The sequence below is a fragment of the Dipodomys merriami genome, unplaced genomic scaffold (assembly GCF_024711535.1).
Source record: "Dipodomys merriami isolate MVZ:Mamm:240054 unplaced genomic scaffold, mDipMer1.0.p SCAF_638, whole genome shotgun sequence".
NCBI lineage: Eukaryota > Metazoa > Chordata > Mammalia > Rodentia > Heteromyidae > Dipodomys > Dipodomys merriami.
Window position 1 is genome coordinate 479,959 of NW_027206222.1, and position 27,839 is coordinate 507,797.

A 27,839-nucleotide genomic window follows, 5' to 3' on the forward strand; every position below is an offset into this window, starting at 1 on the left:
CTTTTTTGTTAATGGATATCCAGTTGTCCCAGCACCATTTGGAGAGAGGGAAGCTGATCTTTCCCCTATTAATTGATCAGATGTGTAAAAGAGTTGTTGTTGTTTTTTTAATCTGCTTTCTTGTCAGAATATCCTATCTTGATATCTGTAACTCTGTAATAAGCTTTGAAATCAAGAAGTGCAAATTCTCCAACTTTGTTCTGCCTTTCTTCCATGGTTTTGATATTCTGAGTCCTTTATATCTTATATAAATTTAAAGATTAGTCGTCTAGAAAAAACAGAAAAGAAAAAGAAACACAGGCAGGGATTTGCCATGGTTTTGATAAACATGTCCCCCCCCCCAAAAAAAATCTCTGCGTTAAAGTCTTGGTGCCTAGGTAGGGCTATTGGAATGTGCTGTGGACTTTTAAGAAGTTAGAGCCTTTGGAAGGTCCTTGGGTCATTGGGGGTATGCCCTTACAGAGAATCGTGTGGCCCCAGCCCCTTCCTCTTTCTCCTCTCACTTCCTGGCCCATGGTGAAAATAGTTGTGTTTTTTTAACTTTATTTTATTTTATTAAGATGTTGTACAGAGGGGTGACAGTTACATGAGTAAGGCAATGAGTACATTACTTGTTGATCATTGTTACCCCTTCCCTTCCTTGTTGTCTTACTATCCTTTCCCTCCCCCAGCTCACACACTCCTATCCCCACTCCCCCGCTTCGCTGCCTGAAGTTGTAAAGTGCATTTCCAATATACTGTCCTGTGGGTATCTTTGTTGCAAAGAGTTATCCTGTGTCCATATTTCAGCGTTTAGTTATTCCCCTACCCCTCCCCAGATTAGACATATGTATATACAAGCTGCAGGGTATCAAAATCGAATACAGTGACAACAGGGGATATGCCATAAGGGGAAAAAACATACAAAGGAAACAACAGCAAAAAAATTACATGGTACATTTAAAACAATAACAATACAGACCTCTTGTGTCCATATCTTAGGGTTCATTTCACTTAGCATCATCTTTTTTTTGTTGTTTTTTGTCAGACATGGAGCTTGAACTCTGCCTGAGCGCTGTCCCTCAGCTCTTCAGCTCAAGGCTAGCACTCTACCACATGAGCTACAGCACCACTTCCAGTTTTTCTGGTGGTTTATTGGAGATAAGAGTGTCATGGTCTCTCCTGCCCAGGCTGGGTTTGAACCTCAATTCTCAGATCTCAGCCTCCTGAGTAGCTAGGATTACAGGCATGAGCCACTGGCGCCTGGCCTTAGCATCATCTTTTTTTTTTTTTTAGGGGGCGCGGGGTCCGGTCATGAGGCCTGAACTCTGGGCCTGGGCGCTGTCCCTCAGCTCTTCAGCTCAAGGCTAGCGTTCTACCACTTGAGCCACAGCACCACTTCTGGCTTTTTTCTTTTTGCTTATGTGGTGCTGAGGAATCAAACCCAGGGCCTCATTCATGCAAGGCAAGCGCTCTACCACTGAGCCACCTTCCCAGCCCCTTAGCATCATCCTATATGGTATGTGGTTTTTGATCTTTTGAGCTCATCTGATAAGATTATCCTATATGTAGGCAGAAGACTGTATGATGTAGTTTTGTTCCACCCTGAGCTACTTGCTATCTGCCATTCACCACTGGTACAAATTACTAGGTTTAATCTGATCTTTAACTGGAACCTCCAAAACTGAGCCAATAAACATTTCTGCCTATAAGTTAGTTATCTCAGGTATTTCATTGTAATGATGGAAAGCTAAGATAGGATTACATCAAATATGCAGGTCAATTTGGGAAATACTACCATCTTAGTACTATTAAGCCTTTTAATCCATAGTTGTCTTTTTAAAGTTCTTTCAGCAATGCTTCATCATTGTAAGTGTACAGATTTTTATCCTGCTTTCCTTAAATCCATTCTGAAGTACTCCTAAGTACTCTTTTTGATACTTCTGTGAATAGAAGAATTTTCTTCATCTCATTTTGATTTGTTCTTTGTATAGAAATATAAATGATATTTGTATGTTGACTTTATATCTTGAAACATTGTTGTGTTGGATTATTACTTCCTGTGAATTTCTTGTGATTTCCTATACTAAGGATCATGCTATTGCTAAGAGAGGTGGTTTTACTTCTTTTCTACTCTAAGTGACTTATTTATTTTTTTCTTGCCTTATTGCCTCAAAACATTATTCTGTTTTTAGTGGAAAAATCTTCTCTTATTTCATAGATTTTTCATTTTGACTATCATGCCTTCCTATTGAACTCTAACACAGACTATATGAGTTTAGTCATAATCTGTCCCTAAAGTTTGAAAAGTACCTTGGTACTAGAAGTTCCTCTAATGTTAGTATGAATGCAGGCATGAAATTCTCATTACTGACAAGGAATTTAGTCCATGTATGTGGAATACTGACTTACTGGGGCCTCTTCCACCTAAGCTGAGCTTCTAAAATAAAGGACCTCCAGGTGATAGGATACAACTCTGTGACTCTCTTAGGGATAAGAAGAGCAACACTTTTTCTATTGAGTTCCTAAAGGAAAGACGTTCTCCTAAGTGCTAGAGATACATCATTGACCAAGATAGATAAGGCCTCTCTCCTCAGGAGCTTACATCTATTAGGAAACACACAATAAACAAGTACACAAAATAATCTATGATAAGAGTATGGAAAGAAAGAAATAGAATGATGGGACCAAGTGGCAGAATGAGCAGACTAGTTGACACTCAGTTACCATCTGAGCAGGTTACATTTGAACTCAGATGTAAAGTTTAAAGAGAAGAGACACCAGACATTTGGATAGCATGAGAACAGTGCTTTTAAGCATTAGGAACAACAGGATTCAGAGCTCCTGAAATGGACATCTGTGAAGAGTAAAGGACCTACATAACTGAGCCATGTGGGCAAGGGGAGAATAAAGGATGATAAGTAAAAGAAGTGCACAGGACTCAGCTCAGGTTGGGCCAGGAAGGATGTGATGAGTATGGCCTTTTTTCAAGTGCAATGACAAATGTTTGGAGGGTTTTAAGTTAGGCAATGATATAGCCTGATTTCTGCCACAAGTTTTCTATGGCTGTGTCAAAAATGGATGCAGCAAAGCAGGAATGGAATGATATGTTCTACTGATAGCTCAGACTGCAGATGAAGAAAAGTGGCAGATAAGGGACTGATAGACTATGAGGAATAGGAAATGGGTACAATTGAGAACAACTTCTGGGCTTGGAACTTGTAAAAACTGGTCAGATAATAATGTAATTGCAGTTCTAGACATTCTTGTCCAACATCAGGCAGCATATTACCTTGGGTCTGTGGTGGGGATCCTGGATGGCAATGCTAGGGAGCACATGGCAAACAAATCTGTCTGCATCATGAACTGTGAAGGACAGCAGGAGAACCTTAGCTAGCAACTTAGCCATCAAGACACTGCAATCAGGAATTATAAGTAGATTTCCCATCACCATTCTCATAGATTGTCAATGTGAAGCAACATTTTGTCAAAGGAGAAGCAAAAGCTTTTATAAAAAGAGATATAAAACTGTCTAATTCCCTATGATGGAAAGAAACAAGTCTTAAGGAATGCTTACTGAAATTGATTTGCTAGCTGCTTGGGAAATTTCCTTGTAATGTTTTATTCATGTTTTAATAGGGTTCTCCATTATTAAGTTCAAATATTTTTAATTAAGAAAGAAGTACAGCCTTCTGGGTAATATTGCAACCATGTAGATAGCTGGTAATTAAACTTTTCTGCACATATAACTGCATTCAAACAATTATGAGTGAGTCATTTTAAATCTGCACATGTCATTAACTGCATCTCTAAACAAACAAAAGAAGATATAGAAGCCTTTGTAGTCCTCCCCTGCTTAAAAAAAAGTTTGAATTTATTAAAGAATGGGTGTTTTCACGAGAAAGACATAATAGGCTGATAGGCTACTAATTACAAATTCTTTAGGAAAAGAAAAAGACCTAGACGCTGTCCCTGAGCTGCTTCTGCTCAAGGCTAGCACTCTACCACGTGAGCCACAATACCACTTCCAGCATTTTCTGAGTAGCTTATTGTAGATGACTTTCCTGCCCAGCCTGGCTTTGGATGGCGATCCTCAGATCCCAGCCTCCTGAGTAGTTAGGATTATATGTGTGAGCCATTGGCACACAGCTTAACTTTTAAGTTTAATCTCTACATTTTAATATCAAAATTGAATTATAGAAAGATACTTTTAAAGATATTTTAGGCCATGGTAAAATATGAACAGTTTTTCAAGTTAATCGTGAAGGTATTCTGGGTAAAGTTGAAGGCTTTATTTCACTACCCACCAGATATACTTGAGTCCAGTCTGGAGTTAGTGATATCAAAATGATATCAATCATCACATTTTTTAAGCAATAAAATATTTAATTTGTGCTCTACTAATTTAGGGGAAAATGAATTTGTGAATTACTTTAGAGTTTTAAAGCATTATTTCATTTATATAAAACTCAATTTTCTAGGTGTAGAACACTTTTTTCAGATAGAAGCCATCTGTCTGTCTTTGAATTTGCCACTTGAGTATGCCACTTGCAGCTGTTTTTCCAACAACCCTCTGTTGTTTAAGGAATTCATAAATTTCTTTCTGACCTCCCTGGTGTCTACTGCAACAATATTGCATTGTTTCCAAACACCTGTGTCAAGTTCCCATTGCCCTGCATATTACATGTGTTCATTGCCCTGGCTCAAATGAGCAGACTCCTTTGGTAGTTCTATCTTAGGCACATACTAGTCTCATGTTCCCATAGGGCAACCTGAGAAACAGCCTTCTACAAACAGGGCCTTCCATAAAGTCCAGCTACTTTTCATCCCTCCAAACTGGTTAGTCGAGCAGTAGACATGGTAGCTCAGAGCACCAGTAGAGTCAGACAGAACTACTTACGTCCAGATTTTTACTAACTTCTCTTTGCTTCTTCTTTGCGATCTCATCTATAAGCTTGGAGAATATAATACTCATTCTGTTGAGGGTTTTTGACTATTAAATGAAATCACAGATATAGAATACCTAGTCCATGATCCCAGGGATTTTAATCCAAAGAAGGATATTTTCTAAATACCTAATAACAGGAAATTAGAAATATAAACCAGAATGCTTACCATTATAAAACAAATGAAATATTTTCAAAATCATAAAAAAAATCTCAAAAATTACTAGTACTATTCAGTAATTGGTTGTTGTATAGCTATATGATTTTTGCATTCTATGTTTGAATGATATGGTAACATAGAATGGATTAATGTAACAGATCTGGTTTTTTTTTTTCCTTAGGGATACCCTGAAGAGAGAGGGGGAAAAAAAGATTCAGAAGCAGGAATGGTATCTGGTCATTCTCCAGAGATCTCCCTCTGTGTGCCTGCCTTGTTCTCAGAGCTAAATGTGTAGTTTCATGACTGATGGATGGAACTAAATTGAGGCAAAAAAATGCTACTGCATTTCATAACCCTTAATGCTAACCACAGGAAAAATATTTCATTTGATAAATTGGACACTCCTACCCATTAATTTTTTTTTCAAAACTGTACTGGTTCATTATCCCTGAAAAGACAAGGTCATTATATCAGCTTTATATTTCCATGTATTTTTGGAGATATTGCTGAAACTACAGAAGTGGGTGAAGTAACATTCAGCATAAGTATTTGAATTGAGCATAGAAATTTCCCAGGTAGAATTTACTCCTAACCCTCCCTTTCCCTTTCTGCTCTCCCCTCCTGGGGCTTGAAGTTAGGGCCCTAGGCCTTATCCTTGAGCTCTTTTGCTCAAGGCTAGCACTCTGGGGCTGGGAAGTTGGCTCAGAGGTAGAGCACATGCCTTGCATAACAGAGGCCCTGGGTTTGATTCCTCAGCACCAAATAAGCAAAAAGAAAAAAGCCGGAAGTGGTGCTGTGGCTCAAGTGGTAGAGTGCTAGCCTTGAGCTGAAGAGCTGAGGGACAGCGCCCAGGCCCAGAGTTCAGGCCCCATGACCGGACCCAAAAAAAAAACAAAAAAACAATCAAGGCTAGCACTCTACCACTTAAGCGACAGCTCCTTTTCTGAGTTGTTTTGTTTTGTTTTGCTTTGCTTTGCATTTTAACAGTCCTGAGGCTTGAACTCTGGGTCTAGGCTTTGTCTCTGAGCTTCTTTGTACTCAAGGCTAGCATTCTAACAATTGAACTACAACATCACTTACAACTTTTCCTGAGTAGTTTATTAGAGATAAGAATCTCGACCAAATTTCACAATGAAAACTTTGTACAATTATATATATTCTAATAAATAAACAATAAAATAATAAAAAAAGAATCACAGACTTTCCTGCTCGGGCTGGCTTCGAACCAGGATCCTCAAACCTCAGCATTCTGAGTAGCTAGGATTACCAACATGAACCACCAAAGCCTGGCTTTTACCTTTTAAAAAAATAATAACTTATTTCAGCATTTTGTCATTATCTTACTCATATAACTGTAACCCCTCTATACAGTATTTTTACAATAAAAAATATATACCAAAAAAATAATTTTCTGGGCTGGGGATGTGGCTTAGTGGTAGAATGCCTAACGTGCATGAAGCCCTGGGTTCTATTCCTCAGTACCACATAAACAGAAAAGGCCAGAAGTAGAGCTGTGGCTCAAGTGAGAGAGTGTTAGTCTTGAGCCAAAAAAGCTCAAGGACAGTGCTCAGGCCCTGAGTTCAAGCCCCAAGACTGGCAAGATAAAATAAAAATAAATAAATAAAACAAAAAAAATCTAAACTCCTGCTTTTTCCACAGACAGTATTGTTTCTTCAGTTTTCTTTGTATCTAGTATCTGATTTTAGTTATAGACAAAGGCAAAATGTTCTATAGGAATATATTAAAATAACAAAAAGAATTATAGCACAAATGTGGGTAATGTTAGAGGATAACTGAAATCATTCAGACATTTTACTCCCTCTCTGAGCAGCTCAGTATGCAAATTTTAGTTCTCAAAAGTTGAAGAAATTGTAGGTAAGAGGATTTGACAAAATGAAGCACCAACAGAAGTGTGAGCCCAATGCCAGTGCATGTAGTGTTTAACCAAATACACTGTAATGTTTCCCTGTAAGTTCTCCAAAATTCTATGATACTAAGATTACATCCTACTCCTCAGTGTTTATTGAAGAAATTTTTCTTCTCTGATGGCCTAGTTTTCCTAACTTTAAGTAGCATCAAGTCATACTTGCCATTTTCCCACTATATAAGAAGCACTAGGTTAGCAGCATTTCCTAAACACTCTGAGGTATGAAGACTTTGAATAAGAATCCTTAAGGATTTGCAGTACCTCCCATGTGCCAGGCACTCTGCATGATATTCTGTGCTTTATCTCCAGTTCCATTTTGACATCTTCATTTAAGCTTCACTGTTGTGTGATAAAGAAAAGGGCTTCATTCTGTTTACATCTAAGTGACAAAGCAGAATCAAACTAGAGTTTCAGTCAGAAAAGCCAATCACCATTTACAATGAACCACTTCCTTCAATGAAGGGCCAACCCCCCCCCAAAAAAACAAAAAAATCAATGATCATGTATCAATTTGACTTCTATCACTTGAAGCTTTTGAGTATTTTGGTGCACAAAAACCCACACATGATAACATTTCTGTTGTTGTTACAAATTTTTCTTATTCTAAAACAGATTGAACTAAGTTAAAATGATCACTTTCCCGTACTAGAAACTTCCATTTGCTTCCTTCTACTGTTTTCATTTCTACAAACAGTCTCAGTCACTGTTTTCCTCCTGGTTCTTTACATAGCATTTTAAGCTAACATTTATGGATGGCTGCTAGACTTCACCCAGGCCCTAGTCTACTGTTGCCTTGCAGGTGGCATACCTTTGAATACGAGACCTGGCCAAAGCTGGCTTGTTTTGCTAGAGTCCTTCTGGTATATAATTAATTCTAAACTCAGGAAGTAACTCTATGTCAGAAGATGGGTGCTGGAAAATTAAAATTTTTAAGAAGAAGAGCTTAGTTATTTATGTCAGAAAATTGTTTCTAAAATTTAACATGCTATCAAGATAAGATGCATAGAAGTATATTTCTACTGAAGCCATGGATTAGTAAGGTGTTCTATGCAAATACAACAAATTGATCTAAAAATCTTTTTAAAACTCTTGTCATTTGAATATAAACTAGTGACAAGAATGTAAAGCAGATTCTGCAGGCTTTATGCATTAGTGAAAGAAGTGGGAGAGCAAATGGAGAGACTGGAAGAGGACAAATATGATCAAAAATACTTCATGTACACCTGTGAAAATGGAACAGTGAGCTTATTGAGAATGACTTGGGAATGGAGAAAGGGAGATAAGGAAAAGTGAAGCAGTAAAGTCTAATATGCAGATATAAACATGTCACAACAAAGCATCCTTATACAGATAGTTGATGCGAATAAAATGTGAAAAATTTAAAAAGTGAAAAATAAATTCTTTGCATGCTCTTCCTCCTCCACCAAACAAAGGAACATGTATGAGATTGAAATTTGTCTATCCCCTCACAAGCAATTTAATTTGAGTTTAGTTATCTAAGAATTCTCTACCTAAAACTTTTAAAGGATTTGTGTGTATAATGAAGTCAAGGATTGTCAAAAGTGTCTAGGTTACATGCTGAAAGATTTGTCACAGATAGTTAACAATATTGGCTTTGGATGTGCTTAGGTCCATTATGAATCCCATTGACAAGAAACATGATCTATGCACTGCCAGACAGTACCTTCAAATGGTCTGGCTTCTGATTTATATGACTTGACATAGTATCCCTTACACTTAGCAAAGTTTTTCAAGTAGGTCTGTGGCTTTGTCTTTAAATTTTAATTTACCCCTTTGCCTGGTGAAGCAAATGCTGAAAGCTACCATAAATTGTGTATGTCCTGGGTGGCCAACTATGTGTCACTTATAGTTCATGTTTATAGCTCCTGTCTTCTTATTGTTCTTCCCATTAGTGAACCTGTGTCCCCCATGAGTCAGGGCAAACTCTTGTGGGAGGTTCATAGATTAGGAATTAGAAACAAATTTTCAGGAATGCTTGCTGGTGAGAAGATACCCTGAACACTAATTTACTGTCAGCTATTATTTAAAATGTCAAAGTAGACATTAAACATTGTCTGCAAATAGAAATAGAAAGAACCTCACATTAAAATGTCAATTAAAACTTAAAATTACCCTTGAAAAACTGACTTTTATAGTTTTCTTGTTATCGTGTAAGGGTCTACAAAACCTCCCAAAATTTCTAATCACAACTACAAAACCATTGAAACCATCCTGACCCTAACTTTCCTCAGCTACATTTACAAAAAAAAGAAAAAAAAAGAACTATAAGACAGAGTTGCCAACGGTTATTTTCTAGGAATCTGAACTAAAAGCCTTACAGGCTGGCTTTCTTCATGCTAAGCCTTATTTCAGCCCTGTATTTTGCTATTTTTAAAGTAATGTCTCATTTCCTGCCTGGGCACATGTCTAGGTACGATCCACATGCTGGGCTTCCTGATGTTGTGAGGATAACAGGCTCACCCCACCACATTCACATGAAAAGGAGTCTTGCAAACTTCTCTGTGGCCTTGAACTATTATCCTTTATCTCAGCTTCCCAAGTAACTAGGATTACAGGCGTGAACCATCAGCACCAAGCTTCTAGAAATCTTTTTACAACCTTAGATGTCTTTGTTTTTGTTGATCGTGGAGAAGTACACATAAGCGTATACTTGATAAATTTACAAACTGCACAAACCCATGTAACAGTCACTCAAATCAAGAAAGAATAATACCCATAATCTAGAGGCCTTGTTTCTACCTCTTCCTGCCACTATTCCCCCATACTACCCATCCCTACGATTAATTTTACCACTATAGACTCTTATATGTCTGGGTCCTCCAAGTTAGTGATGATGAGATTCACTCGATCTCTCATTTCTTTGCTGTATAATGTTTCACAATATAAATTAACCCCACATATTCATCCACTTCACTGGACATGTTGGTAGTTTTCATTTGGGAGCTATTAAGAATATATCTTTTGGTAGATCTTAGGCTTTTAATAAGACTTGGACAGGAAAGAGGAATCCATTCTGTTAAATTTGGATTATAAGTATTTTTATTCTTATTGATTTGGATCAGTTTTACTGATTTTATTTTTTTAACAATGTATTACTTTGTTGCCTATTTAATGATTTTTTTCTGTGAACAATAAGATACCTACTTCTGGCTTGCCTTCTGGTTTTCCTATCTGGCGGTTGGAATATGCTACAGTATTTCTCTTCTTAAAGGCAAAGTTTTGACACCATCTTCTGCACAAAGCCTTATCTAACTATACAAAGTGACCTCTCTTTTCTCTGGAATTCCAGACCCTTTTGGATATCTCCTTTCTCTTTGCTGCCATATGTATTATATTCTAACAGCTATTATCCCCTGTGAAATTAGTAACACTTTTTGTTAAGTTAACCTGTATAACTTAAAAGAATGCAGAGACAGAGATCAATTGATGGACCTTGCACTAAACATTTTTGCCACGTGATGTCATCTATGCTGTGCAATTCAAGGATTGTCTCAGTGTAAGCCTGATTCTGAGAGTCTGGATGATTTTATTAGCTCCAGGATAGGGATTTTTTTTTCTTCTAGGTCTATTTCTCTCTCATCTGGAAAGAACAGAGTGAAGTACTTAGTCTGACCTTATTTCATGGCACAGTTCATCTTTCTCCATATAACCACTGTAAACTAAACCTGGGCTCATCTACAGTTCAGTGAAACTGGGTCTTTTCAAGGTTCACAAAATACTGAAAATGGATATTTGATCCATTAAGCTCTTATGTTCTAGAATCTTAAACAGTTATGCAAAGGTCATCAACTTAAAATATGAGTTTTGTTTATTGTAGCTTATATTGTTTTGCTGGAGTTATGAGTTTTCCTTTTAATCATTATCAAGATTTTATGTGATTATTAATATTAGGTTTTTACCTTATGCATGATCATTATTCTGCCTTATGCGTAGTCATTTCTTCATGGCTACCATTTGCCCTGCTAGTTGTAAGGCCTACCAAAGCAAGGGCTACATTTGACTGCCATTATAGCCTTACTGTCTCAGGCCTCGCATAATTTATAAGGAAAAGTCGATGAAAATTAATGACTGGACTGGCTTAGTAAGCAGTTGTCTTGTCTGGGAGCCTGAGCACAGTTGAATTATATAGCCTTCCTCCCAGTTTTGGTATTGGAGCTTGACTGTAGGGCCAGGATTCTCCCTTAGCTTTTTCCCTCAAGGGTGGAACTCTGGAACCATACCTCTGGTTTCCAGCATTTTTTTTTGCTGGTTAACTGGAGATTAAAGTTTCACAGACTTTGCTACTCAGGCTGGCTTTGAGCCACTGATCCTCAGATCTCAGCCAACTGAATAGCTAGCATTAAAAGCATGAACCACTGACAACCAACTAATGCTTCATTTCTTAACAAATCTTATTAACAATATCTCCCTTCTTTTGTACAATATCTTGAGATGCAACTTGGATGTATATAACATTGTGATCCCATTAGTGTTAGAATTATTGTCTCTCAGCAGTTGTATAATTTAGTCAGGTAACATGTTATTTGGGAGTCCACTTTAATGTGAAGACTTTATTGCAAGCGTCTATTTTTAAAAATACCACTAATAAATGATTTAGCCTTTCTGGTGATTTTAAAGTGGCTTAAGAGATTGCAAATCAGAAATGACTTGGAGAACTGAGTTAATTACCTGCCTCTGTCACCAATTTCTCTATTCATGACCTGGAGGAAGTCACTTTCTTCCCTCTGTTCATTTTGGCTGTTCCTTCCACAATGTTGTCAGAATACATTTTACTATTGTAGGAAATAAGATCATGGAAATACAGAGTTCTGTGCAAACTTAGCACGAACAGGACCTGGCATGTAGTAGAGTTTCCGTAAGTATTTGTGCGATAAATTAATGACTCACTCTATCTTATTGCCACCATAGCAAATGACTGTAAGAGGCCAGCCAGCTATTTCTCAGCCCTTGTTTCAGTACTGCCAGTGGTAGAGAGAGTCCTTCCAAAAACCACTAATTCCACTGCCAACAATTTAAAATTTCTATCAAATGCCACCTTAGCCTTCTTGAATTTTCTGTAATTGTACTGAAGAGTCACTTCTGTACTGTTCTCAAGTGTTATACCTAATGACTTAATTTCAGAACATTTTTATCACCCCAAAAGATGCATATCACAAGTAGATTAGTGGATGCTCAGGCCTGGGGTAAAGGGGACTGGGAAATGGTTGCCCCTTTACCCCATCCCTGGGCATCTACTAATCTACTTGTTATATTCACCATAGCACATTATAATTTCTACTGTACAATCTCACTTTCTAGACCATAGGCTCAATGATGTGTCTTGTTTTCCTTTTGCTTCTTGTGCTACCAGAGTATAGATTGGACCAAGGTCTGAAAGGAAAGGAATCAGAGAAAATGAGAGGAAAAAAAAGAAAAATAACAGAGTATGTGTATTGGTTGCCAACTCAGTAGACCCTTAAAAGGGATGTTTTTACCCTAAGAATATGTGTTCCAAAGACAATCCATTCCAGTTCGGGAAAACAACATAAAGTTATTACCACATATTTTTAATCTCAATCATTTTGATTGTTAAATTTAGTTTTATATTATGCATATTATTTTGAATAATTTTGAATAGTTATATATGAGTTACTTCATACACACACACACACACACACACACACACACACACACACACACACATCAACATAATTAGCTTGGGAGACAGAGATTAGAGGATCATTTGTGGCCAGATTGCCACAAAAAAAAAGGAGTCTGCAGTATTCCATCTCAACTATTAGTTAGGTACAGTAGCACACATCTCATCTCAGAGACATAGAGAAGCACAAGTAAGAGGACTGCAGTACTGGATGGCCCAGACATAAAGCAAGGCCTTATCTCAAAAAATAACTAACACCATTTTCTGATAAAGTTTCATATCATAACATCGACATCGCCAATATAGCTATTTGTTAAGTTCAGAGATAAGCATAAGATATGTGTTATTTGACTCTGACCACCCAAAATTCTGTGTGGTATAGTATGGGCTGCATTTGAACAATGAAGAAACTGAGGTATAGAAAGGTAAAGTAATTTTCCTATTCGAATACAGCTGGAGAATGATAGAACTAAGGCCTGGGCTTAGATCTGGCTAACCTAACCACTAGCTCATCCTCATTCTGTCCTGGCACCCAGAATTGCTGTTCAGGCCCAGTATAAGCATGTGGAATAAATCAACAAATTGAATGGAGAACTCTCTCATCCTAACTGTGTATTATTTCATCTTAAGAGAAAATAAGAAAATTAAAGTGTCATTTTTCAATTAGTAGTAGTAACAAGCCCAATGAAATGCCCATGTCACACATTACAACATTCAATTCTATTTTTTGGCAGAAAACTGAAGTGAAGAACAAGTCATTTGGTCACTGCTCACTCCAAATCAAGAAGCTAATAATCTCATAGTTTCCCTATTACCAAACTACTTTTGATTGAGGTGTAATTTATATGCCATAAACTACACCTTTTGAAAGTAGGTAATTTGGGAGTATATTCTAGAACCATCATGATCTAATTTCACAGCATTTTCATCACCCCAAAAGAAACTTTATACCCATTAGCAAACACTTCCCAGTCCTTTTGCCCCAGCCTCTACTTTCTGTCTTTCAATATTCATCTATTCTTGACATTTCATATAAATGGAATCACACAAGATGTGGTTTGTTGTAACTGACATATTTCACTGAGCATAATATTTCCAAAGCTTGTTTCTCTCTTTATGACTGAAGTACATTCCATTATACGATATACAAAAATCTGTTTGTCCATTGATGGACAAGTGGCCTCTTCCACTTTGGGGATATTAGAAACAATGTGATTATGAATATTTGTGTGCAAATTATTGTGTAGGCATATTTTCACCTTTCCTTGGTATATACCTAGGGGTGAACAGAATAACCCTATGTTTAACTCTTTGAGAGACTGCCAAGATGTTTATCCAAAGCACTCGCATCATTTTACAAGAAATGTGTGAAAATCCCAATTTCTCCCCATGCTTACCAGCACTTGTTATTGTCTTTTTAAAATTACTGTAAGCATCCTACTAGATGTGAGAGGTGTCTCTCCTTGTGGATTTGAATTGATGGTGAGCATCTTTTCTGGGTTTATTTTCTCCTCAACACTTCTCATTTCTTTTTCATTAGAAATATGAATTTCTTCATCTTCTTATGAACCCTAAAAGTATATTAAATACTCATGATTCCTTAAGGTTGTCTAGCCTCATATGGTGCCAAGCTCTGGAGCCATAAACATTGAAGTTCCATTGGCAATTTCCCAGAAAGTCTCCACATCACATTATTAGATAATAAGCTTTAAGAATCCTCAAAATATGATGATGGTAATGCTTTATTAAAAAGCATTTAATGTCTTAGGACCTCTAAGAATTGTTTTCAAAATTACATTTTCTTTTGACATCTTATGGGCAGGGGTGGGGAGGAAGGCAAGAGAAGGCAGTAGCTCTCTAAGGCTTTTCAAGATAAGTAATATAGAGATTTGAATAACTAAAAATTCTAGTATCTCCTGGAAAAGATCTTTTTGACTCTAATACCATTAGTTCCAAATGTGCATTTGTAAAACTGCTTTAAGTAATATGCCAGTGCTGGGTGTAAATCACACTGCTCAAATTCAGTGCTGACATTTTAGCAGTATTGAAACTAGTACTTCCTCTCAAATCTGATTTGGTCTAAAGGGGAATGAAATAAAATATTTTAAAACTTTCACATAACAATTCTTGCCCTATACATTAAGCTGATATTTATATTAGACTCTAAAGATTTGTAGTAATCTTTTTTTATATTATCTTTATTTTTATTATTATCTTTAAGTAATTGTACAAGGAAGTTCCCATTCTTCAAAACAGTACATGAGTACATAGTGCCTGACAACATTGTCACCCATCTCTCTTAACCTATCCCTTCTCTCACTTTTGTTCTTTAATTGAGATTAGGTGATTACATAAGTTTTACATATTGTGGAATAGTGGTAGTATTGTGGAATAGTGATAGTTAGTTACAAACACATTTTAACTTTCGTAAGGAAAATTGTCATTATCATGGTCTATACAGTTTATGAATTCTATGAGCTTTGACAAGTTATTTTTTCCTCCTCCTGTCTTCCCTCTGTTGAGGGCATATATCTACCATATATATGTTCTAGAACATGGAGTCATTTCGCAAAGATATGACAAAATGTGTGGCTGTCCTTTGTTTCTTGAGTCCTGTTACTCTGTCATATCTTCTTATATTTTGGCTTTAACATCCACATATCAGGGAGACCATGTGCCATTTGTCTCTTTGTTCTTGGCTTCACTCAAAATATTCTGCTCAGGTTCCTTCCATTTTCCTGCAAATGCCATTATTTTGTCCTTTCTAATGGCTGCATAATATTCCATTGTATATAGGTACCACAATTTTTGGATCCACTCATCAGCAGTGGGGCATCTGGGTTGTTTCCAAATCTTGGCTATTGTGAACAGTGCTGCAATAAACATGGAGGTGCATGTGTCTTTGTATACTAGTTCCTTTTGCTCAGGGTAGATGCCTAGGAGTGGTATGGCTGGGTCATAGGGGAGGTCTATATTTAGCTTTCTGAGGTATCTCCAGACTGTTTTCCAAAGTGGTTGTATTAGTATACATTCCCACCAGCAATGCAGTAGGGCTCCTCTTTCTCCACATCCCCTCCAGCATTTGTTGTTGGCTGACTTTAAGATGTGGGCCATTTGACTGGGGTAAGGTGGTATCTCAGTGTTGTTTTTATTTGCATTTCCTTTACAGCCAGGGATGATGAACATTTCCTCATGTGTTTCTTTGCCATTTTTATCTCTTCTGCGAAGTCTCTCTTTAGTTCCCTTGCCCATTTCATGATTAGTTTGTTAGACTTGTGAGGGGTTAGTTTCTTGAGTTCCCTGTATATAATGGATATTGTCTGATATTTTGCTGGTAAATATTTTTTCCCAATTAGTTGGCTGTCTTTCTAGTTTGGCTGCTATTTCTTTGTCTGTGCAGAAACTTTTTATTTTAAGGTAGTCCCATTTGTCCAGTCTCTCTCCAATTTGTTGTGACCCTGGGCCTCTGTTCAGGAAGTTCCTGCTTGTGCCTATAAGTTCAAGTATCTCTCCTACTCTGTCCTGCAGTAGTTTCAGAATATCAGGTTTGATGTTAAGGTCTTTAACTCATTTTGAGTTGATGTAGTGCATGGTGATAGTCAGAGTCCACTTTCAGTTTTCTGCATGTGGCCACCCAGTTTTCCCAGCACCAATAGTTGAAGAGGTTATGATTCTTCCACTGTATGTCTTTGGCTCCTTTGTCAAATATCTACTGACTGTACTTATGCAGCTTTATTTCTAGGTCCTCTAGTCTGTTCTGTTGATCTTCAGGTTTTTATATTATCTTTAAATAGTTTTCCAAGAAGTTGCCATTTAGCAGAAAGTTTATGCGTATAGTGCATTTTGATCAATGTCATCCCCTTCAACCTTCTCACCCATCCCTCCCCAACCCACCTTCTTCCCTCATTCTTCTTAATTTTATAGGTTATACATTAAATTATTGACCTGTATTCTACATTGGGGAAGATGTTTATTCTAGCTCTGAGTGATTTCTGGCTTTCATACCTCATATGTTTCCAATGTGAATCCAAATATTTGACATCTTTTGATGATAGTAGACATTATCAGTATTACCATAAGGTAATACTGATTCATAAGGGAAATCCCTTATGAATTTGTGCTTTGTAAATAGTGAATTGTTTTTCTTGTTTTAAAAACTTCTTTGAATTTTTATATTTTCATAAAAATAATGGATGCACTAGAGTAGTGGCTCTGAGGTAGAGCACCTGTGTAGCAAGCATAAGGCCCTGAATTCAAACCTCAGCACCAATACAAAAAAAAAAAGAACACAAATATTGGTTGAGCCATTCACTGGTGGTTCATACCTATAATCCTAACTACTTAGGAGGATTTTAGGATAATGGTTCAAAGCCAACCTGGGCAGGAAAGTCAATGAGACATTCGCCTCTAGTTCACCTAAAAGCAAGAAGTAGAGCTTTGACTCAAGTGTTAGAGTGCTGTCCTTGAGCAGAAGTAGTTAGGAACAATACCCTGATTTTAAGCCCCAGGATAAGCAAAGGAAAAAATATATTGGCTGAGCACCTTCTAAGCACCAGACATGTAATGAAGGAGGAGTAAGGAAATCATGATGCTCATCAATGCAGAGCTCACAGCCACTCAAGTGCAGTTGTGGTAAATGCTAAAAGTAAACATTTTTATGGGGAAATAGACATTTTCATTGTATTCATAGACTATATACTAAGTTCTAATTTATCTTTAATGGAATAATATTCTTTCTGGAGAAGTTTCCCTAGTAAGACCAAACGTGATTTCTTTTCTCCATGAATGTATGATATAGAATTAACACAACACTTACATATTTAAAGCATATCCTTTTTAAGTTCATGTTTTACAATAAGAAAAGAATACACATTAGAATATACTTTTATAAAATATTTCACATCTATACTTTGTTTAAATTTGTATGTTGAATTTGCTGACTTTAATTTTATTACAAAGGTCTGACAGGTAATATGGAGTTGGCTTTCCCTATCTGCAGATTGGGAATTCATAGATTTAAAACAACCTTAGATCATGTAACTTATAGTTAGACCTCTTATGGTAAACATATACAGACATTAAAAAGGAAAATGCTTAAACTCATGAAAGCACCTAATAAAGGACCTGACCCCATTTGTCACTGTCAAAAAAAGGCCTCCCTGAAGAAAGGCCATATCACCAGGGACCTAAAGGATGCCTACCAGTTAGCAGATTTAGGGAGTGCTAGCATGTGCACAGGAACTAAGGCAAGTACAACTTTGATGTTTTTGAGGACTCAGTGAAGGATAATGTGGCTAGCCCATCAAGAGCAAGAGGAAAAGATGAGAGAGATTTAGGTAGGCATTTCATGAAAATCTGTGAAGGATTTTGGCCTCTTGTCAGTGAGGGAACCATTATAATGGCTAAGGCTAAGGAGTATCATTTGTAGGTAACCTATAAAATTAAGAAGATCCTATAAACAAAGTGCCCCTTTCTGTCATTTTCCTCTCTCTCGGTCAGGAGGAGTACAACTGGAGAAACTATCAACCCAGCCAGATGAGTGAATCTGAGCTGCAGATGCTGGCAAGCCTACGGCGGCAACAGAATGAAGAACTGGAAGACACTGGGGCTCCCCATGGCCTCAGTGCATCCCAGGTTGACAACTGTAATGTCAGCATCAGTACCAGCAGTGATGACACAACCACCTGGAACTCCTGCCTGCCACCTGTGAGTACTGTGCTTTGCATTCATTCCATGACCTCAAAAAGGAGCAAGTTTTCAAGCAAAGTCTAGCTTTGACTTGGAAAATTAGAGTTAAAATGAGAACAGTCACTGCCAGAAATACTTAGAGCTCTTTCTGAAATAACATTTTAAGGTTGGGGGCAGCAATTAGGTGGTGCCATTGTCTTTTCTTCAATTATATTTACTTAATGTCAGAAAGTATGCATGGTATAGTCAACCATCTTATTCTCATTTGTGCTACTCCTAACGTAATGCACAAGACTGGATTATTCATAAATATAATGTACAAGAAAAGTCCCAGTTCTAGAAGTTGAGAAGTCCAAAGTCGAAGGGCCTACATCTGGCAAGGACCTTCATTCTACATAATCCCATTGAGGAAGGAGAGAAGAAGACAGGGGAGGAACAAGTACATGTGCCAGTAGGAGGCTGAATTAATACTGTTTTCAGGAACCCATCCTCATGATAACTAACACTCCTCCACAGCCTTCCTGAAGACAGTTCCCACAATCTAATCACCTCTCTTAATATTATTCATTCGACGGCTGAACTTTTAAACAAAAATACTTTAGGAATACATTGAAATCATAGCAATATATAAACCCATCCCTTTAAAGAAGAAAGAATAGTTTCATGTAGATGATGAGTGTTTAGTTTTATTCCTAATCGTAGAGGAGACTTTAGATTTGTTAAATAAGCATTCATTAAATAGACAAAAGGGGAAAGACTATAAACATATAATAAGTATTGCTTCGATCTGAATGTGGAAAGGAACCTTTTGTAGAAGTCACTAGGCATTTATTGACTGATGCCTCCCTGTGTGCAAGTAGCCTTGACAGGCACTATGCTTATTTCAAAGGCTTGCATTCCCTTGTTAACACGGTTAAGCACATTAAGCATGGCCATCAGCATCACCATAGCCCAGCAGGGAGTTGGAACAAGTCTTAGTCTTCCTGTTTTTCAAATGAACAGACTAGAATCTTGGGCCTAAATTTCTACATCAGCTCAGAGGTGGATCCGGGACAATATTTTGACTCAATCCATTTTCTACAGTGTTTTTCTCTAGGATCTTAAGGCTTAATTAGACAAATAAATCATAAACTTCGACATCCAATGCATCATTTTTAAAAATGCTATAATCCTAATGAGTGCTACTATATTCTTAACCATTTAGAGCCATCTTAAAATACCTATAAGCCCAAGGGATGTTTACATAAAAGCCAAATGTTGGTCAACTTTCCATTACTGTGATAAAATAATTGAGAAAACAACTGAAATGCAGGAAAGGTTTACTTTGGCTCATGGTTTCAGTCCATGGTCACTTGGACGACCTTTCCTCTTGGGCCTGTGGTAAGACAGAAGATCATGGCAAGGAGTTTGTGATAGAGTGAGACAGAGGAAAGGGTGGCAGTCGGTCAAAATATCCTCCCTCAAGGGCACACCCCTAGTGACCTTCCTTCCTTCCACTTACTAATTAGGAGGCTACAACTATTAAAGTTTCTACAATTTCCCAAAAGCGTCACAAACTGAGGACCAAGCTTTTGACACATGGTCCTTTGGGATGCATTCCAGCTCCAAATTATAATATCATGTTTAATGTATCAAGCATATTAAAATATGTTCTCATTCAACCTTAAGTATATCTTTTGAACAATATAATTTAAAGAAAATACAACTTTTTAATCATATAATTGATTCATGTTTATATATAACTCTATCCTAAGCATTAACTTGTAGTACGATTCAGAGGATGCTATGCTTTACATATAGACTAAATAATTGTTAGTTTTGCAATTTACTTTTGTAAATTAAATTTTTTCTGGGGCTTCAACATCTTTATAAATCTTGAAAGTCTTGGAGACACCTAATAGTCTCCAACACCTAATATCACACATGTCATCTTAAACTACTCCTTCTAGCTGCCCCCAAAATAGTTCTATGCACCAAAATAGTTCCCATTTCCAGATGAAAATATTGAAACTCTCAAGCAAGGAAGTCCTCCTTTGGCCCTACTCCTAAGCCTGAGCTCCTAACCTCCATGGTATGGTGACTTCTTGGTATATAACTCAGTTGTCAAATGGGCACTACACACTTCCAGTGGAAGGTATGATTTCTGTAATTTGCAGAGAATTTATAAGTCTTTGTGAAGGAAGAATTCTAATTGGCTCCATGAGGATGTGAAAGGAAAAAGTGATAGCAGTTTCTAATTAGTGTGTCTGTTCCCACCTGCTCATTCCCCAGGTTTCTCTTGCCTCAGTTGTGTTCCCATTACATATAGCTATCAAACATGCATAATGCCACAAGAGTATCCATCTACTCAGGAAAATATCCATATTCAGATTACTCTGGCTACAGAGCCTCCTTGTAGCTCTAGTAACCTGAATTGTAAGAGACACTTGCAGATTTTTGCCAGCACACTTTGTGATAGGAGTGAAACACTGCCTTTCATACACAGTATTCCTCCGCACTCATTTAACCCACAAGTGAGAAAGACAACAGTTGCCTCCTGATGGAGCTCATTCTGCCATGAAGGAGTTCAGACACAAGCACGACAGAGGGCAAGCCGAGGAATGATTATTTATGGACTGAGAAGTCTGAACTCTTGGTTGCCCTGGATACTATGTTCTCATCACTGTCCTGTTCTGGCAAGGACTAAAGTCTCCTGCATGACAACTACTGCACCGTAGAAGTACACAGCCAAAAATAACACTGTTAGGAATGAACTTAATAACCCCTCTGTTCAACTAAATGAGAAACTGAAAAGTCTATTTTTTCAGACAGAAAATATTGGAGATCCTACCTTTGGTATTCATAAGGTATGTTTATTATAGCATCCATTTCAATCTGTTCTAATACTGGAACTATCAACAACCACATTCCTTAATGAACTCTGCACCCGGAACGCATATAGAGTTTAAATAGAGCAATTTGCAAGCATCACTATGGAATTTCTGTGAGTTCATCCAGCTCTGTTCAGAAACTATACAACGACAGTGATAGGAGAAACAAAAGAACCCACAGTCTCATCACAATGATAACCTACTCTTCTTATATCTCAGTGAATGGCACAAGTATCCACCCTGGCACTTGAACCAGAAATTGGGAGGGATCTCCTTCCACACTTTCATCCCCCATGTCCAACTGGCCTCCAAATTCTGAGGCTCCTCTCTTTTCACTTCCTAATATCATAGCCATGGTGGTTATTCTTTCATCTAAATTCCTAACATCGTCCCTCGTGCCTCTATGCCTGCCCCCCAGGCACCATACCCTGATGGCTGGAAGCCTCTTCTCAGAAGCCAGAGTGTCACAGTTCTGATCCAAGCTATGACCTTGTAAAACACTGCACGTGTATCTGGAACTTAATAAAGATTCGCTATCATTGTTATTATAACTATTATTCAGATTTGTGATCTGATCCTCTCCCCTTCATAAAGGCCTTCAATGGCTTCCATTGACTGTGTAGTTTGGCACCCTGATCCCCATGATTTCATACCTGCCCCCATTTCTACTTCATCTCGCACTGCTCCTCACCTTTCACTCCATGCTTCCATCCTAATTATAATTTCTTAAATATACTCTGTACATATCCTAACACCTTGTATCCAATTACCCCTCAAACAGCTCTAATGCCTCTTTGGCCCTTTCCAGTCCTCACTGTCACGTACACAGTTTCCTCACTGACCCCCTTAAATTAACAACACACAAAGGACGGCACTTTTTTTCAAAACTCCAGAATAAAAAATGACCTTTGTTTTGCTTTAAAATCTTTAGTAGTATAGAACATGTTTTATATTCAAAATCTGATAAGTGAATATTAAGTGTATACCTTGAGGAAAAATCTTCAAGGCCTGATGAGATAGGAGAGATGGGAAGGGAAAAAGAAATGAGAGGAAGGAAAGAAAGGGTGGAAAGGAAGGAAGCTCTAGTCAGCTGATAACATTCAGTGTAGTATCTTACCTGGTGAGTTTACACACATTACAGTCTGAAACTAGTAAGCTGACACCAAGTGAACTGAAGTCTTCAGCAAAATCTGTTGTGTTTACATGCTGCTCTCCGCAGCATCTATACAGTTCAGAATAATATGTACTGTTTAAAAGGTGTTTAGATATAATAAATTAGTCATTTTAAAGTGTAATTAAGTGTAACCATATTTCTCATAGAAAATTGCCTTTTGTAGGCATCTCATGCTAAATAAATCAAGCCTACTGAGAAATACATTGGCCTTTGACAGACAAATTTTTCAGTTTCTAACTTAGAACCAAATTCAATTAAAACAATACTTTACAACTTCTGTGGAAACCAGGCTACAAGTAATCAATTTTTGAAGGTTTCTGTTAGGAGTAGCCCTCACGAGACATTCAGACACGGGGCTGTAGGCAGCCTTGGCAAGGGAAGCTAGGAGTTAGTTATAATGAATTTCTAAGTGAGTAATTTTGAGTCACAATACAATTGTGTGTGTGTGTGTGTGTGTGTGTGTGTGTGTGTGTGTGTGTGTGTGTGTGTGTGTGTGTGTGTGTGTGTGTGTGTGTGTGTGTGTGTGTGTGTGTGTGTGTGTGTGTGTGTGTGTGTGTGTGTGTGTGTGTGTGTGTGTGTGTTCCTAAGGAACAGTTATTAGTAGATACAATTTCAGGTGATCACCAAAAGAATATAAATTCCACCTGGGCCCAGATCCCAACTCTGCCATTTTCTGGTATCACCTTCAAGATGGGGTTAATAAGAGGACCTCTTCATGTTGCCACTGTGTGACCTAAGTGAGTGCATGGGGGTATGTGCCTGAGGCCCCTGCTGCAGAGTGAGCACACACACGGACTACAAATGGCTCTCCTCAAAGGGCCACTGAGTGACATGAAAAGTTCTAGGATTCTTTTGCTTTTATAGCTGTAGAGGACTGTAGGGGTGGGCAGAGATGCTTTTATGCTTATTTCAATATGAGCTTAAACACTGGCATCCAGACTGGCCATCACAGAGCCTTAGAGATCAACTCTTTGTGATTTCATCATTGTCTTGACCTTCCAAGAACCTAGATTCAAGAAAAGCCTGCCTAAAATGCAGATGTGAGCACATACCCCAAGCACATAAGTCTTAGAAAAAGTATTAAAATGCTCATTGCAGACATCCATCTAACATGGCATATTGCAGATCATATTTGGAGAAAAAAATTGATGCAAGATGCACTTAATAAAATTACAAACATATGGTAAGATTCTCAGACAAGTTATTTATGGTCTTGATTAACCTTGTCACATTATTGCCATTTTCATAGATCTTATATAACAATATTAAAATATTGTCTTTACCTTTTAACTTAGCAAGATCATCTTATTTCTTGTTCTTCCATTTAGCTTTCATATATCTCTCTCACTCCAACATTTCTAGCAGTGTGATCATAGAAAAGCAGTATCTTATATTTGATGATAAGATTTTGAGTGCTGTTTTCCTGGCAGTATTGCGTAGCAACAGCACCACCAAAAGGAAGGTCCCAGGTTTCTAGGAGCTGAATCTTTTTTTTTTTTAACTCAAGATCATATTGGTGTTCTTAAATGATTCCTGAGGATCCAAAACATTATATACTGGCAAATCAGGTGCTTTACATCTTAATTCCTTCTCATCTGCAGATTTATTAGCTTCTTGACTCCCTTTGGGTATGAGGTTTTAATAAGTTCAAAAAGGTAAGTTGTTGATTTGCTAAGTCATAGATAAATCAGATAAGAAGATATAGTTTTACAACTATAAAAAAGATATACAGAAACTGAAGTCAGAGCCAGTGTACTATTCGTGCTGTCAAGAGAAAATACTGAAATGTCCAAGTTGTTTAGTGACTATGAAAATTGCCCTACCAAATAAACTTTGTTTATTCAGAGTATTATTTTATTTTCCATTCGTCCTGAATTTAACAGTACAAAAAAATTAAACCTCATTAACTTTAAATATATAGTGACATGTCAGAATTAAATCAAATGAATTTAATTTATACTAGAGAAGTAGTCATATATTTCAGATCTATTGATTTCATAGCCACCTTTCATTTTTGCCATAAATGGATTCAATTTTGTTATAATTATTGTCCAAAATCTTGGTATTCAACACTGTATGAATTGTCACATTGGATTAAGTACTACTAACTAGTTAAGAGGGTGAGATGTACAATAATACTGAATGTGTCCAAATTTTGGCTCCGCTATATCAGGAATAGTTGATGCCTAGTCTCTGAGTGTCCTATTCTATTATATGGTGCTGTTGGTTCTGTGGAGTTTATAGAATTTCTTTGAGGAACAAATGAGACATCTATCAAAAATTAGCATGGCATTTATTTCTAACGCATTTATAAGATTATTTCTGTGTTGCTTTGTATGTCCCTCCCCACAGTATAACCCCTGCTTTCACTGTATTTGATGTCGGTATAATTTGTGGAGGGGAAGGGGAAAAACAAGTCGCTTAAATAAAAATACAGGTGGACCTGTTGCAACAAAAAAAATTAGCATGGAGTAAATGCTCAAGGAATATCATTTACTGTTGTTAATTATTCTTGTCATAGTTACATGTATATATTGGTTGCCATCTCTCTGTATCTGTTTATAGCATCCTCCACATATGACTGAAATCCATTTTAAAAAATTTTTCTTTTACTGCTGCTGTCATAGGATGTTACCTACCTAAGAATAGATTTACTGCAACCTAAGTACAGAAACAGAGTATGGTTGGAAAAGTTATCTTTTCCCTACTCATTTTAGGTTCATGGCTGTGGTCTCTATAACAAAAGACAGTGTAATAACGGAAAATCATACAAATTTATTTAATCATAAGTTTTTTGTGCCACATAAGCCTTCTTCATAGAAAGTGAAGAAATGGTTAAACGTATGAAATTTTATGCTAGGTTTGGCTGGGTGTGAAGAGTCCTGGAGAAACATGATGGGACAAAAGGGATTTGACTTGATGGAAATGAACTAGAAAAAACTTAGCATGACCTTTGTTTCCATTTCTTCTCTGAGACAGTTTTCAGAGGCAGGCTGTTCCAATTCTTCTGGGTATGGGGAGATGGGGAGGGCACCTCTCACACAAGGGTCTTAGGAGCTGCTTCAGGTTCAAAGAGCAAAAGAAGGTGGAGGTGACCATGCTGCTGCTGCTGCTGCTGCCATTTCAAAGTGACATTTTAAGGTACCATGTCCTGAACCCTCTCAATATCCATGTGTATGTGAGGACACCTGACTTCACAGAAGCAATCATTCATCCTTCTATCTGTCCATGTTAGCAGTTCTATTACTTTGAAAACCTTCCATTAGATATTTTTTGTTTTGCAGCACTTAAGAATCACTCTGAGAACACAAGAAGGGGTGATATTGTCCAAAAGGAAATTTGCACTGAGTTGTGGAGGTTTTCTTCATTGCATAACTAAATCTGTGTTTATAAACATGAGCAAAGATGGACAGGATCCTCTCAGTGGAGTCCAAAATGTGAGCTGAGTCCAACACTATAACCATTTTCCAAGGGATAGAGTAAGTCATTTGGAATAAGAGCTTGAAATAAGGACAAATAGAATTAGTAGCATAAAATTAAGAAATGGACCTTTGGCTGAATAACAGGGCTATGATTCTTAGAGAGTTATGGAAATGTCTCTGAAAATAAATAGGCAGAAGTCTATTCACTGGAGGCCTGCATATAGCTGAAATACTGAATGAATACCAATGAATTTATTACCAGGAATATTTCTTCACCAGTGTGAGTTCATCTAGAAAACCTATAAGGCCCTTTGCTTGCTAATTTGTTTTTTTTTTTGCTGTGAAACAATAAAGCCTAAAACATAGAAGTAAATTTCACTTTCAAATTGCTGCAAGTCTTATTTCTCTAGTGAGATCAAATATGCCTTATGACATGTTTTTCCTTCCACTATTCTCCCAGCTGTTGTTTCTTATTACTGAAATGGTGATGCACTGATATTGGTTCAATTACCAAAGTATCTGAATACATTTAAATTCATGGTGCATCACAGGTAGTCAGGCTAACTGACTGTGATTATCAAACGGGATATTTGATTTAAAGGATCACTTCTAAGAGATCATTCATGGAAAAAGACAAGTTATTCTCAAGAATTCTATCACCTGTGTCATTAATACTTTAAGCTCTATTAAAATAAGGAAAATGTAGGAAGTAAGGAATGTGGACATCTTTCTATGCAGGTATCCCTGCCACACCATTTGCCATGGTTGGGGGTCAAAACTGTGGTCCACATTATAATAGGTGTCAAAGTCTTAACTTCTTTGGGTAGGGAAGTCACATTTTGATTAAAATTTTTTAATTGTACCAAATTCTGGGCTGGGAAGGTGGCTCAGTGGTAGAGTGCTTGCCTCGAATGCATGAAGCCCTGGGTTCAATTCCTCAGCACCACATAAGCAGAAAAAGCTGGAAGGGGAATTGTGGCTCAAGTGGTAGAGTCCTAGCTTTGAGCTGAAGAGCTGAGGGACAGCGCCCAGGCCCAGAATTCAGGCCCCATGACCGGCAAAAAAAAAAGTACCAAATTCTAACATGTAATAAAACAAGAATGCTAAAAAGAATTATACTGTTATGAACCATATGAGGAAAACTTGGAGTTGATATTCAAAAGAGAAATTTACATTAACTAACAGAATTTTCTCCATTTGTAGAACAAAGGAGGGAAAGTTCCATTACAGGCAGAGTTTAGGGTTACATAGGGTGCTGTTTTTAACTGTTACAAAATAACAATGGAAAGGTTTCTTGTGGAAGGAGAAGTTGAAATTTCACATTCTTGTTAGGTGTTAGCGTCAGTTTTCCTCAGTTCACCAATCGCTGCTTAGATCTGTATTGTACACTTGGGAAAAATGGCCACCTAGACTTATATATGTCATTTTCATTAACGTCAGTACATGTTATCTTGAAAAGTTATTAATAGTGAAACATAAACATATTTTCATTGTCTCTGTATTATTACTCATGCTCACAAGGCAGTATTAGTTCGCAGGATATCTTGTTTTATTTTGCTCTGTCTAGAAATATTGATCATTGGGATTTGTTTGCTTTTATGCCTATACTGGGGCTTGAACTCAAGATTGGGTGTTGTTGACTAGCTTTTTTGCTCAGGGATATAGCTCTACCACTTGAGCCATAGCTCCACTTCCAGCTTTTTGGTGGTTAATTAAAGAATCTCAGAGTTTCCTGCCCAAACTGGCTTTGAACCACAATCCTTAAATCTGTCTCCTGAGTTACTAGAATTACAGGCATGAGCTATAAGTGCCCATCTTCAACCATTTTTATGGCATAAGGATTCTACAAAAGGGAAGATACTAACACATGACCTTTAATTACACCATAGATGCAACTGAGCCCAGTGTTGGCCATTAAAAGAGTCTGTGTTCTTTCTTTATTCCACTCTGCTTTTTACTAGATCATCCAAAAAGCCTTTACCTGATCTGTAAAATAAATCCAGACCCTTCTTTG

General features: G+C 37.3%; 1 protein-coding gene across 6 annotated transcripts in view; it reads left to right on the forward strand.

Annotated features, from left to right (window-relative positions):
- Nucleotides 1-27,839, forward strand: part of LOC138815316 (protein CFAP20DC-like) — a 200,762-nt gene that overhangs the window by 136,151 nt on the left and 36,772 nt on the right. For all 6 annotated transcript variants that reach the window (XM_070004655.1, XM_070004659.1, XM_070004660.1 and 3 more), the window contains one exon: nucleotides 18,171-18,377. In XM_070004655.1, the coding sequence (XP_069860756.1) occupies nucleotides 18,171-18,377 (207 nt within the window). The remainder of the gene's footprint in view (nucleotides 1-18,170; nucleotides 18,378-27,839) is intronic.